The following is a 21,115-nucleotide window of genomic DNA, read 5'->3' as shown; positions in this document are numbered from 1 at the left end:
TCTAAAAGTCCTATTATGATTCAAGTCAAGTCAATTTGAGCTATATAGCCCTTATTTATATTATAAAGTCCCCAAGTGGAAGCATGTAAATACTTAACAATTTTGATCCATTTGAATTATTTTCCATTTCCAATTTCACAGACCATCTGCAATACCGCTCCAAACCACTAGAGGGCCGCGGACCATTGGGTAACAATTTCTGCACTAATACAGTTGAGAAGGGACAAAGAATTACTGTTTCAAGGTGATGTGGTGAAAAGAGAGAATTTAGCTCAAATAAGCAGGATGGATCACTGGGATCAAACAACTTTTGTGTTCTATTCACTGAAATTCAGGAATATTCAGTCCCATTCAGGCCTCAATTTCTTCTAAGCAGGACAAAAGTGGCCTCAGTTAGATGATGTTAAATAATGCATAACTGTTTTTTTTTTTTTATAGTCCATATATTGTAATTTATTTCTCTACTTCTTGTTGACTGCTGCTGGTCAACAATGGATCGAAGTGTAAATTTATTATGATTCAAAGCATAACGTTTGAACATACAGTTTGATACGTGGACGAACACAAGGAAAAGATTTGCGCAAAAAAAAAGATGAGATACTGAGATCACCACCTCAATGCCTCGGGTGTACCTAGAAATCTGCCCATAAAATATATTAACATAATCGGTGACAATAGGCAGCGAGAGAGAGAGAGAGAGAGAGAGAGAGAGAGAGAGAGAGAGAGAGAGAGAGAGAGAGAGAGAGAGAGAGAGAGAGAGAGAGAGAGAGAGATTGGTTAGGTGTGCTTCGATAATCTTGCTCTTCTGGCTGTCACTGTCTGTCGACCAGCTGCCACGTTTTAATATGGCGTAGTCCTTTATCTTTTGTATCACACTCACCGTGACTGTTATGATTTCAGCCCGGGTGTGTGCTATTTCAGTGTTTCGCTACCAGTGTGTGTTCCATAGTGTAGTGGTAAATGCTCTGGGCTCTCACCCAAGCGACCCCGGTTCAAATCCCAGTGAGATCTAAAATATTTTATCATAGAAAAATTTGCAACACAGTTGCTCGTGTGCTGCCCCATATAACCATTATAACTATTTGCTTGTGAGCTGCTCCATATATCCATGAATATTCCATGCAATGTGAGCGAGGCTTCCATAGTGTAGTGGTTACCGCTCTGGACACTCACCCCAGCGACCCGGGGTTCAACTCCAAGTGACACCTAAAATTTTTATCATAGAAAAATTTGCAACACAGTTGCTCGTGTGTTACCTCATATATCTATGTGCTTGTGAGCTGCTCCATAAAACCATTTATATTCCATGCACTGAGAGTGAGGGTTCCACAGTGTAATGGTTAGTGCTCTGGACTTTTACCCCAGCGACCCAGGGTTCAAATCCCATTGAGACCTAAAACCTTTTATCATAGAAAAATTTTCAACACAGTTGCTCATTTGCTGCCCCATATAACCATTATTACTATTTGCTTGTGAGCTTCTCCATAAAACCACAAGTGTCAAGCTCTAGTCCTCGGGGCCGCGTTCCAATATGTTTTCTAGCTTACCCTCGTTAAGCGCAGGTGCGTGAAAACTTTTAGCTTCTTTCACAGTCAAAAGGAGCTAAAAGTTTTCACGCACCTGCACTTAACGAGGGAATCACACGGACACTCCATTAGGTACACCGCCATTTTCAAGTGTACCTAGTAGCAGGCCACTTTATTGGGGAAATATCATGGTCAAAGATAACAGGTTTCAAGCTTGAGTCCTCGGGGCCGCGTTCCAATATGTTTTCCAGGTTACCCTCGTTAAGTGCACCTGCGTGAAAAGTTTTAGCCACTTTCACGTTCAAAAGGAGCTAAAACTTTTCACGCACCTGCACTTAACGAGGGACTCACACGGACTCTCCATTAGGTACACTATTTATTAGGGAAATATGGTCAAAGGTCACAGGTGTTAAGCTCTAGTCCTTGGGGCCTGCATTAACGAGGGAATCTTGGAAAACATATTGAAATGTGGCCCGAGGACTAGAGCTTGACACCTGTGGTTTTATGGAGCAGCTCACAAGCAAATAGTTATAATGGTTATATGGGGCAGCACATGAGCAACGGTGTTGAAAATTTTTCTATGATAAAATAATTTTGGTCTCACTGGGATCTGAACCCAGGTTACTGGGGTGAGAGTCCAGAGGACTAACCACTACACTATGGAACCGTCACTCTCATTGCATGGAATATATATGGTTTTATGGAGCAGCTCACAAGCAAATAGTTAAGTATAATAAGTATAGTTAAGTATAATATAATAGTTAAGGTTATATGGGGCAGCGCACGAGCAACTGTGTTGCAAATTTTTCTATGATAAAATATTTTAGATCTCACTGGGATTTGAACCGGGGTCGCTTGGGTGAGAGCCCAGAGCATTTACCACCACACTATGGAACCCTCTCTTAAGCTGCTTGGAATCTATATGGTTTTATGGAGCAGCTCACAAGGAAATAGTTATAATGGTTATATGGGGCAGCACACGAGCAACTGTGTTGCAAATACTTCTGTGATAAAATATTATAGGTCTCACTGGGATTTGAACCCAGGTCACTGGGGTGAGAGTCCAGAGCACTAACTACTACACTACAGAACCTTCACTCTCATTGCATGGAATATACTATATGGTTTTATGGAAATCAGAGCATGTAGTTCAACGGGAGAACTTGGATTGTTCATTTTTCACCAACGTAAAATACACAGTCAAGTCGAGACACCTCGACTGTGATAGCCACTCAGCCGCTGTCAGAACAACAGAGCGTCTTTAAAAGTGACTTTGTTCTTAATGTCTAAAACAGTAAACAAAGCCATATTGATTCTTTCAGATTTTGATCATAATCACTTTCAATAGTTTATTCCTTACAGTCTAAAACCTTTTTTTCAAAAACTGTCACTTTCATTTACAAAAGAAATACAATTTAAAGAATATTTAGTAATTATTTTTATTCAATTAAAAATAAATCAAGTCTAAATAATGTATCCATTTTACTTTTAAAAATGTTACAATTATTTTTCGATTTCAATAATACGGACCACCTGCAATACCACAACAAACCGCTAGAGGGCCGCGGACCACCGATTGACAATCGCTGGGCTAAAGGATTGTTGAACCATATTGTTATATTTATTTTACTATACTGTTTATAATAGCCCACAAGGAAAATATATGTCTATATGTCGTGAAACAGATAATAGTATCCACTATTTTTAATCATTTATTTAGAACATTATATTGTCATTGTGAAACAATTCCCCATCGTTATTTTATTTTTAATAGCAGTAGAAGAGTGGAAGCGGTTGTAATAAAACGATGCAGTTCGAGTTAAAAAAAAAAAACAATGACGCTTTCTCTCTGCCTTTCTTTTCTCTTCCCCACAGCCCCAAACGCGCGCGCGCACGCACGCACTAACACAAGCACGTACACGAAACCGCGCACGCGCACACAGCTTGTCCTGTAATGGCTGCCATTGCTCATTGTTTGCATCCTGCTTTGTCTGTAGCGCCATTTTAACTCTGCAGGAGGAGGGGCAGCAGCCAAGTTTGCATAACATTAATTCTCAAAGCCTGCGAGATGTTACTACGTCGTGGATACTTATTGTTGTTGCATTATATAAGTACTCTTACTATAGTACTAAAATAAGAGAAGGCAAAGTTATCCTTTCATTTATACCATAATGCAGCAAGTTTGCTGTCACATGACTGCACTGATTTATTTATTCACTACGTCTCCCAATCTTATAGACAGTAAAACAAATAAAACGTATTTAGTGCAATTAAATACCACCTTTCAACTATTAACCATAATAACGTGCACTTTGTAAAAGTTCAATAACGTTGCTCAGATATTTGAACAGACTTGGGACTTAATTTAAACCTATAATAGAAAACACATTCGAAATAAAAAGTACAAATGCCACTTTATGTGTTTGTATTTTTATTATCATATTAGTATTCCACTATGAAAATATGTATACAATAAATAATTTGGATATCACTATTAAAGAATCTCAATAAATAAACTAGGGTTTAAAACTTCAATCATCAGCACGGCTTCCCTCTTCTCTCGGGTGCACAGCAAGAGATTTTTTTTCCTGTTCATTTCCTCAGATAAGATGTTCAAAAAAGCGGCAGCAGTTCCTGAGAAGTTTGGATTGGAAAAAATCCACACATTCTAAAAATTCTAATGACTAATAAATATGTAAATTCACATTCCTGAAATGAGGGCACATATACTCAGCCTTTTTTGTAGCTACTAGAGCTACATGTTCAAATAATACTGGCAAAATGATGAAAATATATATTTAAATATCAACGTCCAATATTTCACTCTTGAATCATTCAGGAATGTTGTCATGTTTTTTTTTCAGCGACGCGGTTCTTGTTGAGAGTTTTAATCACGAATAAAACTCTCAGAAATTGAGATGCTGAAGGTCCATTGTACACAATGTGCTTGTGAACAAGTCAAAGTCTTCTTCGGAAAAATCCACCGGGCTGTCCAGGGAACTCTGAAGGCTGGGTGACATGCAGGCGTCCCCGGCAAAAAAAGTCAAGTCGGGGAGCTCGGAGGAAGTAGAAGAGGAAGGGACGGACGAGTCCGGCTGCTCGCAAAATGCACGTGGTGGCTCAGATCCCGCGACTGTGCTCGTTTCGTTCAAATCCCTTATGCTCGCGTTATCGCTGGAATTTTTATTGGCGAACGGCTCCGGGGAGTGGTATTTGGCAGCAGAGTCACAGGGGCAAGCCGCATTCGACAGCGTTGGCAGGTCCGGGAGCCTCGATAGGCCTCCCTCCTCGAGCGTGGGACGCGCATTGTCTCCGCTGTCAAGAGTGTGGGCGGTGGGTGCTGCAGCCGAAGATGGATTACTGCACCCCGCCTCGCCATCCGATAACTCGCCGGTGCCAGATGCCTCAAGCGGCTGACTTGAGTACGGTGATGAAGCATCCGCGCCTTCGAGCGGCTCGATACAACTCGGCTCTCCGGATTCTTGGGTTCCTCCTCCCCCATCGCCACCACCATCACGGTGATGTGTGGTCTGCCGCTTGTGTTTCATCCGCCGGTTTTGGAACCAAACTTTAACCTGACGCTCGGTCAAATCTAAAAGGGCAGCAATCTCCACTCTTCTCGGTCGGCAAAGATATTTATTAAAGTGAAACTCCTTCTCCAGCTCCAGCAGTTGCGTGTTTGTGTAAGCGGTGCGGAGCCGACGAGACCCAGCGCCTCCGACGTCTAGACCCGCTTGATTTGGATCTGAATGGCACATAAATAAAGGATTTAATTCTCATTCAAATATGTGACAAATATATGGATTTCGTCATTGTTGTAATATTTACAATGTGCATAAAATCTCCCTCGTCATTATTACGCGCACAATTTCCAGCCTTCACAATAAATTGTTTCAAAGGCATGAGGGATCTCCCGCTCGCTGGGTCTTCCATAAATAAAATGAAGCAGTTAGCAAACATAAAACACGCTCTGTAAATACAGCGCTACTCTTTAAATAAATAAATAAATAAATAAATAAATAAATAAATAAATAAATAAATAAATAAATAAATAAAGGATGATGATGAAACCTTGCAAGCTAAATAATTTCAGGTTACGCTCCAGAGCAGCGCAGTGCGCCGATAAGAGCGACTGCGTAAAATCGATAGCAGCGATTAGATTAAATAAATCAAAGCAGGGAGTAAAAGTGGGAGACGCAGATAAAAATTAAAAAAAGAAATACACACACGCACGCACAAAATAGTTAATAAAATGTGTGTGTGTGGGGGGGGCGAGTTTTGCGTGATTTGGGTGTAGAGATAAAAAGTGATAAACTAATAAGGGGGTTGAACTGCAAGCCAAACGACACGAGGTCTTGAGGATTTCCACATTTTACCACCCAACCCCCACCCCACATTCTCTGACGGACTATATGCGTCGTCATTTAGCTATATCAGTAAAACATGGCTCCCTTGATCACAAAATATAGGTTATATCCGCCATTAGGAAATCACAACTATTCGAAATGAGCATGTGATAAATTGTACTGTATATAAATAAAATTTTACGCTCACAAATAATACGCCAAAATTCAATTATATTTATTTATTGTCACAATAATCCGGATAATACAATACGATGTCTTGCTCAATGCAAAACGCAATCCCTGTCTTTAAATGGATAACGTGGCCATTTTAAATCCAATGAATGAATGCGTGCAAGGCAGTGCACAGCATAATGCAGTAGTCTGAAAATGGCTCCCCTGTTGATCCAACATCACCGCAATGCACAAGACGCACATAGACACAACACTGCTTGAGAAAGACAATGCCATCTTCTTCCGACACATTTCATGCAATTGCTTCAGAGGAGATTAACGGTGTGCAATCAATCAGTTTAAACACATCTAAATCACCCCCACAGCCCAACCATAAACATACAGAGTGCAGATGTACCGACCTGTGGGTGACTCGATGCCCGTCGGAGCGTACCCGGGGACGGTCGGTGACGGGGACGAAGAAGCGGATGGGATGATGGATCCACCACTGTTGGAGCTGATCCCAGTTTTCAGACATTTTTTGGATGATTTCTTCTCCTTCATCCAGGGGAATTCGTGAGCCAGTGGTCCAGCGGAAGACGATGATGCATTCGGGGCGGGGGCTTGGCCAGGCGGGCAGGGATGCTGGGTGAGTCGGTGGTTTGTGGGGAGGCCATCGCTAACAGAAGTTCTCCGGTTCTGTTGGTTCCTTGAAGCTGGTCTTGGCTGGCTGGTTGTGCAAGGGCTGAGGCTGGGGATGGTGTTCTCGAAGGGAGGCGGAATTACTGTCGACTCCTTGATTGATGAAGTTTGAAATGACTCCAGGACGGCAGGGAAGGACGTCAGGCACTCTGCTAGCGACGGTTGGCTGTTTATAAAACCGATCTCTCGTTCAAATTCAAAATTCATTGCTCCTTCAAACGGATATCAATCAAACGACGAGAACCCTGAAAATCCCTTCCCCAAAATAAAAAAGCAAAACACACGCACACACACACACGCACACACACGCACGCAATGAAGCAGACTCATAGAGCCTCGAAACACCTTCAAATTTAACAAAAATAAAAAAGCGCGAGCACGCACGCTCCGGCTGCGATAGCGTAAATGCGTGTGGCAATATAATAATTGTGTATATTGGTGATATTACTAGCGTATGGGGACCTGGGTAGGCTAAACTGAAGAACTATGGGGTGAAAATGCAGCCAATTCCTGGTCACGTGACCCCAACGAACCAATTACAAGGCTAGGCCTGGCGGCGGCGTTGACTGTGGGAAGCTGCATAATTATTTTGTACAAAATGTGGCAAACGGGGCTATAGCATCAAATAATGCCATTGTTTTTGGCACACCGGGGGGTAATTCAGAGAAGCCTGTGGGCTACCGGTCGCCATGTGGACAGTGTAGGCGACCTGTCGGTGGATCTCAGCTCGCAGACGCCAACAATAGAGCATCGCTGGGACATGTTTTTTTTTTCGGTGGTAGATGACTGATAATATTTGAAGATCGCCAACACCTTTTACACAACTCCTTCCAAAAAAAAAAAATCTATCTACAAGACACGGATCATTAATCTTATTGAGTCTGACAAACTCCCGTTTTATGATGGGATTTTTTTTTTCATTTTGTACAGACAGCGATATGGCTAGATTTTATCTTGCAAAAAAAGGTGAGAATTGAATGTGTAAATTGGTCACGTTTGTTTTGTTTGTTTATTTGTTTTACAGAAAGAAGACATAATAAAAGGTTTTATTAATCAAGTGTTTCCAGTGCGTGAAGCGTATTTATTTATTTATTTATTTATTTATTTATTTATTTATTTATTTATTTGGCGTAAAAACCTGATTAGTGTTTTGATTTTAGAAGCCATCTTCTCGTCCTTCAATAATCCACAGTGAGAATATTGGTCCCCCACCCCCTCTTAGTGTGAATGAAGTACGTGTGACTTAAAAATGGTTGGTGTGTTTACGGAGGGAGAGCGAGTTCACAGCAAGGTCGTTTTGTAGCGGAGGGAAGTCCACACATTCCTATTTGTAGAAAGACGGCATTTTATTTTTAGATCCCCGGGTTGATCGCAGGGAGTCTAACGTCAATGGAAAATAGGGGCGCAAATTGCGACAGTTTGTAAAAAATGGGAACTCGAAAATTTACTATAGGGATATTTCGGAAGGGCCTATAGGGACCCCCGGGTGGGTGGCGGTGATCAATCTTTCTGTGACTGCAAAGAGCCTGACGCAGCCCCTTCTTAAACATGCAAACCTTCCATTCACTTCACTTACTATATAACACTCACTGTTATCAACCGCACATTTGATCCTAATATTATAGTGTGTTTAAAATACAACCCTTGAAGACACAACCCATTTTCTTTGCATACAAATTGTTGTTCGGTAAGAGTATAAAAAAAAAAAAAAGGCAGCAATGTGTGTGGGAGTGAAGTCCATTCGGCAGAGTAAGCAATGACAAAACACTCGAATTTCGGTAAAAGGCACTCGTTTTTCTGGGGGGGGGGGATTGAATTTGTGAATGTTTTAGAGTGACATCTTGTATTATTTTACTAATGGTAAATTGATCTATTTGAAACAAGGATTACAAATAAAACAAATAAAACATTATTAACACAACAAATGTTAAGATATTATTCCTACAATTCTTGTTAAAACAGCTTTACTTGCTCGTGTGACATCGCACGCTCCGGGGCTCCGCTATTTTCAGCAGAGGCTGAAGCCAAGTTCCCTGGCTCTTTTTACGAGGCAATAAATTACATTCAATCTTTGCTTATTGGTGTTTTTATTGTCTGTTAGTCCAACGAAAATGTAAAGGGAAGTACAGCCGTTATTTATGGGACGCTGATTTATGTCTCAAGTCTTTGGTTCTCATAAAAGGGGGGAGTAGGACAGAGAGAAGGAACGCATTTGAGCTGGGGTGAGGCTCCAAACCACGTGATCACGCTTGGGTTCATCTTGGAAGACCTGAGTGGGTGTATAATTTGCATTTATAGCCATCGCGAAGCTTAATAGTGACTATATGTTTGCGTGTATTCTTTAAAAAGTTCTACATGATACTTTTTTTTTTTGTTCTTGGTTATGCTTTGTTTTTGTTATTTATTGTAACACATTACAGTGTGACGTCAATTATCTGAGATTATGTTGAAACAGTGAATGAAACTCTGAATAAAGTAACATTTTATTAAGGAACTGCTGGACAGACAACTCTATAAACAATTAAATAAAAAGTTGCTAAAGGGAAAATAAAGAAGTCATTGTTCTCCAAAAAGTCTTATTCTTTCCCCCGGCTAATATGTTGTCAAAATTTTGCATGGATGGGTTACCAATCCCCATCCCTGCTATTTCCTTTTACATGTCAAGACATTCTTGTAAAAAGAACTGTAGGAACTTAAAAATTACTTATTCCCTATCAAAATACAAGAACTAAAATTGTAACTTCAGTACAATCGACAAAGAAGAAACACAATGCTGTTTTTCATTCATAACAGGTAAATGCTAGAAAATTACATTTTTTTTATCAATATAAATACACGATGGATAAATAATGATAATGGAGAGAGAGAATTATTTTAAACTGGCAATAACAAATAAATATTTTATATGAACGTTAACTTGAACGCACATTTGCGAAGGACTCTGATTGGAGAGGCTTCCTCAAAATAACATTTTTTTTTTTTTACATTAAACTTAAAAAATGTAAACTCTAAGTGCAACAATGACACCCAGATGCAAAAAGCATTTGTGTAAATAACACTTTTGAAAAATATGAATATATTTTCAGAGCATCAAGTTGTGGAGAGTTGGCCACACACTTAAAGGGGAAGTCAACTCAAAACTTTTCTTTACAATATGTTGTTTATGTGCCCTTACTAGTCTAAAAACGGCTTTTATACATCTTAGGGGCGGCCATTTTGCCACGTTATGTCGACTGAAAATGACTGTTGCTAATGTTTTAGGTCCCAACCAATCATGTCTCAGCTTACAAAAACTGATGAGCTGTGATTGGTTGTGACCTGAGACATGTGATGTCATTTTCAATCAACAGCAAGATGCAAAATGGACGCCCTCTGAGCTGCATAAAAAAGTGGATTTTGCTTGCTTAATTCATATTCCATAAATGAAACATTAATCAGAACATGATGTTTTGACTAGTTGGACTGCTCAGAACATATTATTAAAAAAAAAAATTGTGGGTTCACTTCCTCTTTAATTCTTTTAACATTGAGTTGATAATTTTCTTTTTTTTTTATGTTTTGTGTCTTGCTCCCAACTCCTTACTAATGATTTAAACAAATAAACCCATATTTTTCAAAAATGTGTACACATTCCTGGGACTGGCATTTTTGTTCAAATATATACCCTGTATCCATTTCAAAAGTCAAAATATGCAAGAAAAAAACCCAAACAAATATATTTATATATAAAAGAATTATGCCCACCTATTTATGTAAACCCTTCCATTAGTGAAAGTGAGGGAGAGAATGGGCATAAGCATAAGTAAAAAGCATTCTCAACTCTATACCCTGTATCAATGATGTGCGAAAGTATGGTAATAAACAAACATTGTAACAACATCAGCAGCTGGCGTTACCTGACTGCAGTTACCAACAATATGAAACTAGCTTAGCATTGCTGTGTGTACAAAGATGGTACGCTAAAGTACATTGTATGTGTCATTCCAGGGAATCTACAACCTTGAAGCTTTTGGAGTGGAAGAAGAAGTGATTGGAGGTGTTGTGTACAGATGCATAAATTGAATTGTAAAAAAACGTCGCCCCAATTAGAGCGTATGTGCTGTTGTGACATATCGAACACAATGGGTCAGCGATTAAATCTGGATCCACACAGGAATTTATGGCAGGAGATGAAAAGAGACAGAGGATCAATCAGCGTTTTTATGCACTTTACTGGACAGGCGAGAGTGAAGAGTGCTAGCTATTCTTTCCTCTCTCTAAGAGCTCAACTTACTCAGCTCAGATGACAACAACATGTGTTGCCTGGAGGGGAAGAAACCTCACTGTCATTAATCTTAGCACCTCAGTAACTTCCCATTAAATGTTCCACTATTTCATCTGGAAGACTGGTTTGTATATGGGTCTTCTGGGGTGTCTATTATTTAAATCAGATTGTGTTATTCAAGAATATTAATGAACAGTTTTCCATTTATTCTAGTGAGCAATTATTTTGAGATCTATGGAGATCATTTGATGCTAGTTTTGAATTCTATGGGACATACCAAAGACAAATAAATGGCTCTCTTTTAAGGTTGTCATCATATTATGTTCTGAATTTTCATTCATTCATTTCCTATACCAACTTTTTCTCATTCGGGTTGTGAGTACTTTTATGAACCAGTTCGTGACGCACAAAGTTTGGCCACCACTGATTTAGAATAATCTAATAACCATATTTTTGAAATGTGGGACGAGGCCACAACAAAAAAAAAAAACTCCACATGGACTTACTGCCTGCTCCGTAAAGACTAGCGGTACAGGATATTTTTTTCCCCTATTCAAAATTAATAAATACAAATTCAAATGAAGTGTCTTTCTAAGACTAAAGTACATTGACATATTGTTGACAGCGATGACATCAATATAGAGCCAAACATTGATTACTTCCCTAAGTGCATGTAAAGCATAAACCACTGAATTGCTCCTCTCCATCTCATTTTCTTCCATAGCTTTTCTTCTAAATCAGCCTGTTAATTTTGTGTGGTCATCCTTCATTTGTCTCCCCAGTGCTACAGGTGAGTGAGCTTGGGTGCTTCTTGAATTCTGCCCTGAGTCGAGGTATGGTGCGCAGAGAGCTCTGTGTACGTTGTATGACTGGGTGGGTCGCAAGGACCTGGAGGTACCCCTCCACTCACATGATGCTGGTTAGTGGCTGACATGGGCCCTCCACCATTATATTCAATGGTTTGGTGATGGGATGGTGTTGGGCCCAGGTGATTTAGGCCATACATGGAGGGCCCAGAGCCAGGCATGGGTTCCACATAGCTGCCACCCCCCACATACACTGGACTGGCCTGCATGTTAGTGGGAGTTCCAAAGCTGGTAGTGTTGGCCTGCACGAGGCCGTGGTGAGGATGTGGCTCACCGTAGTCTTGATCTTGGTGACTAAACTTTTGTTGTGGAGGGCAGCCCTTCATTGGGAGATTGGAGTAGGCAGTGGACATGGAGTATGAAACTCCTTGGTGAGGTTTACCAAAAGATGGAGGAGATGGGGCATCATAGGCTGACCCTCCTCCCCCACCTCCCCCAACCATTGGGTGCATTGAGTTGAGATAACTCGCAGAGGATTGCATGGGCAGAGGCGGTGAGCTAGTTGGTGAAGGCCCTCCTGAGCTAGAACTTAATCCCTTGGCCTTCTGGTCCTTTTTGTACTTCATGCGGCGATTCTGGAACCAGATCTTGATCTGGCGCTCAGAAAGGTTAAGAAGATTGGCCATTTCCACACGCCGTGGACGGCACAGGTAGCGATTGAAATGAAATTCCTTCTCCAGTTCAACAAGTTGGCCACTGGTGTACGCTGTGCGTGCTCGTTTCGATGATGCCGATGATCCAGTAGTTGGACTCTTCTCCCCGCCGCTACCGCTCTCACCTCCACCCGATGCTGCTGGCAGAGGGAAAAATTGATCAGACAAAGCTTGCGATCGAAATAGAAAAAAAATAAAACATGTAAGGATGAGACAGCAGATGAGAAGATTAAACGATACTGTGTAGGCAGAGGTTAGTATCCCCTAATATTAGTTGTCACCGCTTTCTAACAGTGGCAGTTATTAAGAGAGCAAAGCTGTTACTGGTCGAGGGCCGCTAAATTGCATCTTGGCCAGAAAGACAAAGCCCCTACAGCTACAATAGCTGCAGCAGAAAAAAAAGTCTGCACAAATCATGTAAAGGTGGACTTAAGTTTACATTTAGTACATTACTAAGAATGAAGAAAGAGACATATTTTAGGAGCATGTTGATTGGCATAAAAAAGAAGTCCAGCATGTTAAAAGGCTCAAATCAGATTCTAACAAAATGGTGATTTTTTTAAACTGAGAATCTAATAACACTTAACTTTTTTTTATCATAGACGCAAATAAACTTTTAGAAATATTTTTTTACCTAGCACATTAGGTTGTCATATTAATAATACCATATTAGCACTAATATGTAATATAGTAAAACATTTAGTGATATTTAAAAATTAAGCGCTAGGTTCAGCATCAGGTGGATTTTTTTTCAGAAACTACAATGATTGAAAAATCAGTATTGTGCTAGCGTTTATAAGTCAAACACACAAAAATATCAAAATATTAAAAACGAGTGTAACAATTCAAAAGATGGGTAAAACACACCGTTGCCCGAGTTGTTGCTAGGCGAACAGTTTTTCTGCTTAGTTGCTTGGCGAGACTCTTTCATCCAGGGAAATATATGCTTAGCCAAAGTTGGGTTGGAGGGCAGCGAAGAGGAGGAGGAAGAAGTGGAGGATGACGTCGAAGAGGAAGAATTAGATGACCTATTGAGGCCTGATTTAGGGACTGACGAGGCACCAGCACTGCCCCCTGGCTGCTGAGCTATGGTACTACTGTCGCTTGGATTGGGGGGCAATGGTGGGGAGACTTGGGAGCCAGCATGGTGCTCAGGAGGCAGGGTGGGCCTCATGCAGCTGCCATTGGGCTCCTTGTTTTTGGCTAGCTGTTGCTGCTGCTGCTGGTGCCCACTGCCACCACCCAGTGTCTGCAAAGAGCAGGCGGATCGGTGGTAAGAGTCAACATCCAGATGGTTTGCCGACTGGAAGGCTGGCTGATGATGAGACCCTTGGACTTCATAGCCCCCAAAGCTGTTGACAGGTGCAGTTGCTGCCCCCTGCACCTGATAAGACACGTAGCCACCAAAAAGAGTTGAATTGTCGTAGTATGTTGTCTTCTGCATGTCTGGGAAATGTGGCAATGTCGTCTTTAGCTCCGGCCCTTGTTGAGAACCACTGCCGGAAGACCATTTGGTACCAGGGGTCACGTGACGGTGTCTCTCGAATGGCCCCCTGCAATCTGACCTAAGAGGTTAGGAAAAGCAGAAACAAGAAATGAGAGAGATAAATCCATCTTCTGCCACTGAAAGGCGCCATGACATGAATAGAATCCGGCGCTTTTCTTCCCTCACCTCCTGGCCCCCCCCCCTCCCTTCAGAGCCCGAGCACAGGCTGCAGATGCTCTTGTGGAGGGGGCATGAGGAGGGCAGACCTCTTTCTTTACACATGCACACGCACACTCATGTCAGAGAAAGACGTACACATGCACACACATACTGTATGTGACTCAAATAGGGGGGAATTAATGCATGAGCAAGGAGTAAAATGTAATACAGTATTTGCAAAATAACATTAGAACAATATTAGCCAAATTTGAAAATGAAGAATTGCATGATTAAGCCATGTTTTTTTTTTTTAAATCTCCTAATATGAGACAAATTATTAGCTATAAGACACATTTCCTTGCATTATTCAAGTGTTTGCAAATACATAGGTGTTTATTTATTTATTTATTTATTTAGAGAAAGGCACTGGCACTCTGTATGTGTTCTAACGTGGCTAATGCAAATAGCCTATTTCTGTCAATGTTGCATTGGATTTGAGCCTTGCCTCATTGTTGCTAATTTAAAAGCTGTCATTGTTACACCTAAATGTATTTATAAATGTATTCACACATTTCATGCATTCATATTTTTTATTTCACACTCTATACAAACTTTTTTTTAATAAAAAGCAAGATAAGTAAGTTAGATAATAATAGGAATAAAATAATATTAATAATAATAATAATTGGTATTTAAATAAAAAGTCTACACTAAAATTAAGCAACAAAGTGGGTAGGAGTCTCTACGTACATAATAATGACAAACATTATCAACCTAAATCAATGCAGAATTTTCAGCTGTTTAAACCCCATACATTTTTCCAAATATTATTTCTAAGCTTTTTATTTATCAGAGACACTGTCCAGCCCCTCTCCAGCTCTCAGCACGTCACATATGTCAGCCATTTATCTTCCTCAAGACAAGCTGGAATCCTAATTATTTACTCTGAGGAATAGTCGCAAGCAGAGGGGGAGTAAAAAAAAAAAAAAAAAAAAAAAGGGGAGCTAGCGAGACCATGGCAGTGAGGGTAGGAGGACCATGTTATTGAATCATAGCTGTTTTACGATTAAAACGGGCAAACGTAATTTATCTTCCCCTGTTTTATAAGGGCAACAGCTTTATACAATCACCAACTTTCTTAGACGTCTCCCAGAATAATAAGCATAGTGACACAAGCACCCAAACAAAAAACGAAGGGAGGGAGAGGTCGGCCTTGGTGTCCAGTGACTGCTTCATCCTGAGATATAAAATTACAAATGGCGCCTGCCGTGACGCACTATGCAAGCTTGGAGATACGAAACCGATTTATTACATTTTTTTTTAACAATATGAAAGGGTTAGAAAACCAAACAAAAACGGGGGGGTGGGGGTTATTTCATTTAATACGGAATAAATACTCTACGGATTGATGTAGTGATGTGGTATGTGCTACAAACGTCTTAAAACAAATTTAAAATAAACATTTTTTTTGGGGGGGGGACGCTACGTGCAAGAAGGAATGAATAAATAACAAAATGCATAAATAAATATAAATGTAAATGAAAAAGACTAAAACCAGAAGATAAATTGTACGAATCATGTGAAAGTGTCAGCCATTAAATAGGTTATTTCAAAAAAGAAAAAAAAAATACAAGGAATGAGGGAGTGAAACATTTAAGAGCGAAAGAAAGGGCAAGCGGAATAGGTGGAAGAAGAGGTGGTGTGTGTGGGGGGGGGGTGTTGCTATAAGACAGTTTAACGCATAGTGAACTCTTGTTGAACCGGCATTGAGCACATGCGGGTCATAAATAACCGAGCCAACCCCAAAGTGCACAATGCGCAAATACGAGATATTTCTGCTTTGTTGTACGCGCTCGTGCATTAGCGCCTGGCCTGCCCACTGGTGAGGCATCCTTACCTTTATTAGCACCGGCGGTCCCGGTACAATCCCGATAGGACCCAGCAAGATCGCATCACAGATTTGCCGTCACTGGGACATTTCATTAATCATGGCAAAATAATGAAATCCATGAAGAATCCTGGTCCTCCCTCTATTTCCTGCGCAAGCCGCTCCGATGTTTTCTCGCCTAGCGGGCGGCTGTTTGCAGCCGCCACCGCCGCCACCACAACACCACCACCACCTCCTGGCGCCAGCGGCCGCGGAGGGCGGCAAGCCGGACGCCGTGTGACATGAACGCTCCGCGGCTGCGAGAGGTGGACAAATTCAGCACCTCGGTGATGGAGGGGGGGCCGCTTTAAACAGGTGGAATATACGGACAGCCTACCGACAGGCTATGGCTAGCACACAAGCTGAACGAGCTTACCGGGAGCCCGCCTGCTGCCTGCTGTAGACCCCCGCCCCCCTCTCCCCTCCACTACCAGCGCTGCCTGCCTGCTTGCACCGCTGCTGGTTGATAACAATGACCTCAAATGTCTTTTTTTTTTTTTATCGCTGCTCCCACGACCACCAAACACAGCCAGATATAGCCCCCAAAGGAACACAAATTATGGGACCGTTAATGATTCAATAGTTTAATTCAACTTTAATCTGCGCATGGTTTTCCTTTCTCTTGGATCCTGAACGTCTCACTGCATGCTTTGGGTCTGTGCGCTAGATAAATAAATAAAACGAATGCTAGGTTTGCGCTTTATACCACACCGATTAATGAAAAAAAAAAAAAACAATTCTAAAATGCTGTAGGCTATAGTGGAGAGAAATTATCTATGATTGTTGAGCGCTCAGTTAGGAGCGTGCTTTAATTGTTTGTATGTAGCGCTCCAGTTTGAACCAGCTCAGTTAATTTAAACTCCTCGCAAACTGTGATGTAATTTCGTTTTATTACAAAAACGACGATGCCCTGACCATACATTTCGGTTTCGGCAGTCAATTGAATTGGCGAATTGTTTTAGATGTTTGTTTTTTTTAATCTGAGGGAATTGTAAAAATATTGAATCAGTGCCATAGTTACGTCATATGACGTAACACTTCTATTCTGGGAGAAAAAAAAAGAGATTTACACACACTACGTGTGCTACTGAGCATCTGTAGTCATGAATCGCACACAACTGGTTCATCCATCCATCCATCCATCCATCCATCCATCCATCCATCCATCCATCCATCCATCCATCCATCCATCCATCCATCCATCCATCCATCCATCCATCCATCCATCCATCCATCCATCCATCCATCCATCCATCCATCCATCCATCCATCCATCCATCCATCCATCCATCCATCCATCCATCCATCCATCCATCCATCTTTTTAGACTCACAAAGCACAACCGTTCACACACATCCTTGAGAGGGAACAACATCATCTTCAAGAATAGATTAAACAGTAAAAGCATTTAGAATTCGTTGCTGAGAATCTCCCAGCCTTGTCGTTCTCACATGCCACTGCATGGTCTCTGTCCAACTCCCCTCTATTTTTTTTCCCATGCAAGACGTTTAGACTTACGAGCTCTCTGCATGAGCACGCTTGTAAATGTAGAACAAGTTAAAAGCAGATAGCATTGGTTACTGGGAGGATTAGCTCCATGTCGGGGGAAGAAGGTGGGAGCCAAAAATGTGGCGGTCAGCAGGTTTTATTCAACGAAGCCTTTTGTTAATTGAAGGTTCTGCTCAGACCACGTTACTCATTAACCAAACGTTTTTTCCAAAACGCAAACCATGTGTGGGGGATAAACATGCACCCAGAGGGGAAGTGCACGCTTGTGAAAGCACACCACTGATTGCGAAGTTTCATTTTTATTTTTATAGGACAATTCAATGTTGTGTGAGTTGCGGATTCAACATTTCAGACTGTTCAAGGAAATATATTATGACCTCACACAAGGAGATGCATCGATTTTGATTTAAGAAACTTTCAAACGTTGATTGAAACGCCTACAAAAGAATGCAAATGCCTCTAATGAAAGTAATATTTGCTATCTTCACGAAATGATGGTACCAATTTACACATTTAAGGTAGTTACAAGAGGCTTTTTTTAATTGATTAACTGATGAGCACACTCGTTTACTTCCTGTTACATTTGCGAATATATCTTATAATTGCCACATTAATGAACAGCACATATTATACATTATATTACATATTCACACAAACATACATTTAAAGAATATTTGCGTGCCCTCTTCAAATTTGTACAAATGTGTCTTAATTTAATGCTAATATATTCTGTAATCTTTATTATGTTATTTATGATATAGGTCAGTTTTTTTTATATTTATCTATCTATGAGGCATATCTAGCAATTTGACTGCTTTTACATTTATACTATATAAATAATATAATAAATAATATCCTGTCATCCAGCACATGCGTACATACACACACTGCATGCAAATAACTTAAATGACTCCCATGCATGCACACATTCATAGCCACGATTAACTTTGAGAATAAAAAGTACAGCGTAAAACTCACTGAGAGAGTTTCTTCTATGTCCTGGTGCTTTGATGGTAAAGGGCACCCTCCACAGATCTCTTAAGAACTGATGTTGGCAGCAATGTGGGAATAAAGGAAAGAGGGAAAAGAGACATGGCATCATAGTTCTTGCAAATCCAATAGAGAACAGAAACGTAGTGTAGCCTAATGGACAGGTATGACCTTAAACGATATCCCGGAATGAAGCAACATGAACTGCACCAAGTACTGGAGTGGACATTATTGATTGTGAACATTGTATTAATTACATGAAACAAGTCACGCATCCCCCTTGTTAAAAAAAAATCCAGCATTATATATTCAATGTGTTAGGTGCACATTGACCAACTTAATTCATATATGTGAATAGTTATGATACACAATGCATATTGTTGTATTTTGCATCCCTACTATTATTAATTTAGTTCATTCTTTTTTAATATTTTGAAATCCCAGTCTGACCTCAATGTGGCAATGTCAGATTCTTAGTGGGGATGGCGAGACGTTATGTTCTTGCTACTTCCAGGCAGATATGGATCCACAGAGGTCATAAATAATTTCTCTCGCCATCGCTTTGGGCATACAAGTGGACAAAAGTCCAGTTATGCTCATTTTTTAGAGCATAATAATTATAAAAAAATAACGGTGGTCACTAAGTAAACAGCAATCATCCTGTTAATTTTATGAATAAATAGTTCAAGTAGTCTCCACAGTTCTTACATGATATAGCATTGCAGATGTTAATATCAAAATGATGGAATAAAATTGCTGTTCCACTCTGCCTCTAGTTGGGCTCCTGACAGCTTTTTCAAAAGTCGTAAATCAACAGCAAGGCTCTCCTGACTTTCATGATACCAGCAGCACTATAAAAACCACTTCTGCAAGTGCCTATACCTCCACCATAAAGTTATTTATTGTTTCCGTCCATGCACTCACGCACATCTCTGACCGGGGTGCATTCCCATCACATCATCAGCTCGGCTTTCCTCTCATACTTAGCACGGCGAGTGCGCAGAAAATTTGAAGGCATAAAACAAACAAGTTGACAAGTCACTGGTTGTCCCGAGAATGATGGAGGCCCGATTAGCTTAGCAAGCTAGCATGCAGGCCAAGACAAAAGGAGGCCGCCTCTGGAGTCAACAATTCAGCTGATGAGCCAAAATTTTGACAAAATAGGTCAGGAGGGGTATTTTTTTTGCAATTTTTGCAGCCAATCTTACTTCATTTTATTTGTCAACTATGTAATCATTCCACCGTGAAATTATTATAAAACAAAAACCCTTCCCCCTTCCAAAGCGACATTTCTCATCAAGTCATTTTGAAAATGTTTAATGAGGTCGAACAGTCATGCAACATCATCACCATGACCTCAGACACTAAATGGGAAGTGACGACAGGTCTTTCATTGCGATACTTTTTATCTCCTTCCTTCTTCCTCCTGCAGGTTGATGACACACAAGCACATCTGTCAACACTGCTTTTCAAAAGTCATGTGCACTAAAAATGCAGTGTTGGGAGTCTCTTTCTGGTCTTTGTTTCATTACACTTTGGTTGTAACTCAAAGTCAGACTGAAGAAATAAGTTGGTAAAATTTCTGAATGAATGAATAGGCCAAGAAAAAAGTATTATTATCTCATGACCTCATGCCTCTAGCCCCGCCCCCAATTGTTTTTGCACCCTCCATCCATGGCCAGTGATGCGATTTCAAAACTACAACAATAAGCTGCTAACAAATGACAACTTTAATAAAATGCCCAACTACACCGTCTATACTGAAATAAATCAGCTCAGATTAAGTTAAACAACTCCCCCAACTCAAATGGTGACCCCCTAATTTGCATTTTGCACTCCAACGATTTGGCATTACACCTTAGGCTGAGCAATGAGTTTACCAACGTGTCAAAGTACTTTTGTGTATGGGCAAAGCACACCACTAAAGTATTCACCCCTTGGTCAGACATTCATGTCATCAGCACCTTCCATTGATGGTGGAGTTAATCTTTATCAGAGATGCTAATCTTTAACCTCAAACTCAAAGAAAGCCCTGACATCAAGGAAGACACCACAGCAGTTTTTTTTTCTCATGTGTGCTTATTTTATCTTATTCTGCCCATATATATAGTAATTGATGTTTCAAAAGTGTCCAAAACCAATATGAACTATTAGAAACTGTTTGCCACACGATGGCTCTATATTGTAGCAAACTTTTGACCTCTCCACACATGGTAGCACATTACTGAAATTTGAGGATGAGACAAAAGCAAGGACAAGAGTGCGGTGCAAGTTGAGAGTAAACAATCTGTTCACACCATCATAAATCATTGTGCAGCTATAGATCTTTTTTTTTTTCCTTCCACCTGGCTGCCAGGATCCATTTAATGCTACATGCACGTTCTCTTACTTCCTTTCTGCCTTGTTCTTGTGCATGGGGGGGAGAGAGAGAGAGAGAGAGAGAGAGAGAGAGAGAGAGAGAGAGAGAGAGAGAGAGAGAGAGAGAGAGAGAGAGAGAGAGAGAGAGAGAGAGAGAG

General features: G+C 40.6%; 2 protein-coding genes across 7 annotated transcripts in view; both read right to left on the bottom strand.

Annotated features, from left to right (window-relative positions):
- Positions 1–3,940: 3,940 nt before the first annotated feature.
- Positions 3,941–7,281, bottom strand: hoxb2a (homeobox B2a). Its single transcript, XM_049745019.1, has 2 exons — positions 6,466–7,281; positions 3,941–5,271 (listed from the first exon to the last, which is right to left on the bottom strand). Exons 1-2 carry the CDS (start codon positions 6,950–6,952, stop codon positions 4,433–4,435), a joined length of 1,326 nt encoding a protein of 441 aa, XP_049600976.1. The 5' UTR covers positions 6,953–7,281; the 3' UTR covers positions 3,941–4,432.
- Positions 7,282–9,215: 1,934 nt separating this feature from the next.
- hoxb3a (homeobox B3a) overlaps positions 9,216–21,115 on the bottom strand; it is a 28,702-nt gene continuing 16,802 nt past the window's right edge. For 2 of the 6 annotated variants that reach the window (XM_068653370.1, XM_049744351.2), the window contains 3 exons: positions 18,588–18,654; positions 13,396–14,093; positions 9,216–12,668 (listed from right to left, as the gene is read on the bottom strand). In XM_068653370.1, coding sequence (XP_068509471.1) covers positions 11,794–12,668; positions 13,396–13,972 — 1,452 coding nt within the window. In that variant the 5' untranslated portion in view covers positions 13,973–14,093; positions 18,588–18,654 and the 3' untranslated portion in view covers positions 9,216–11,793. Of the gene's footprint in view, positions 12,669–13,395; positions 14,094–16,070; positions 17,273–18,587; positions 18,655–21,115 lie in introns of those variants that run through there. The other 4 variants (XM_049744347.2, XM_049744346.1, XM_049744352.2 and 1 more) reach the window with 3 other exon arrangements.

The sequence above is a fragment of the Syngnathus scovelli genome, chromosome 16, assembly GCF_024217435.2.
Source record: "Syngnathus scovelli strain Florida chromosome 16, RoL_Ssco_1.2, whole genome shotgun sequence".
In the NCBI taxonomy this organism is placed as follows: domain Eukaryota; kingdom Metazoa; phylum Chordata; class Actinopteri; order Syngnathiformes; family Syngnathidae; genus Syngnathus; species Syngnathus scovelli.
The sequence above is the reverse complement of the archived record's forward strand: the minus strand, read 5'-3'. Positions and strand labels throughout refer to the sequence as shown.

Excerpts from the sequence above, each read along its gene's own strand:
- hoxb2a (XM_049745019.1), bottom strand. The coding sequence starts at position 6,952 with ATGAATTTTGAATTTGAACGAGAGATCGGTTTTATAAACAGCCAACCG. Across the intron at positions 5,272-6,465 it reads GGGCATCGAGTCACCCACAG|ATCCAAATCAAGCGGGTCTA; the intron begins GTCGGTACATCT and ends TGTGCCATTCAG.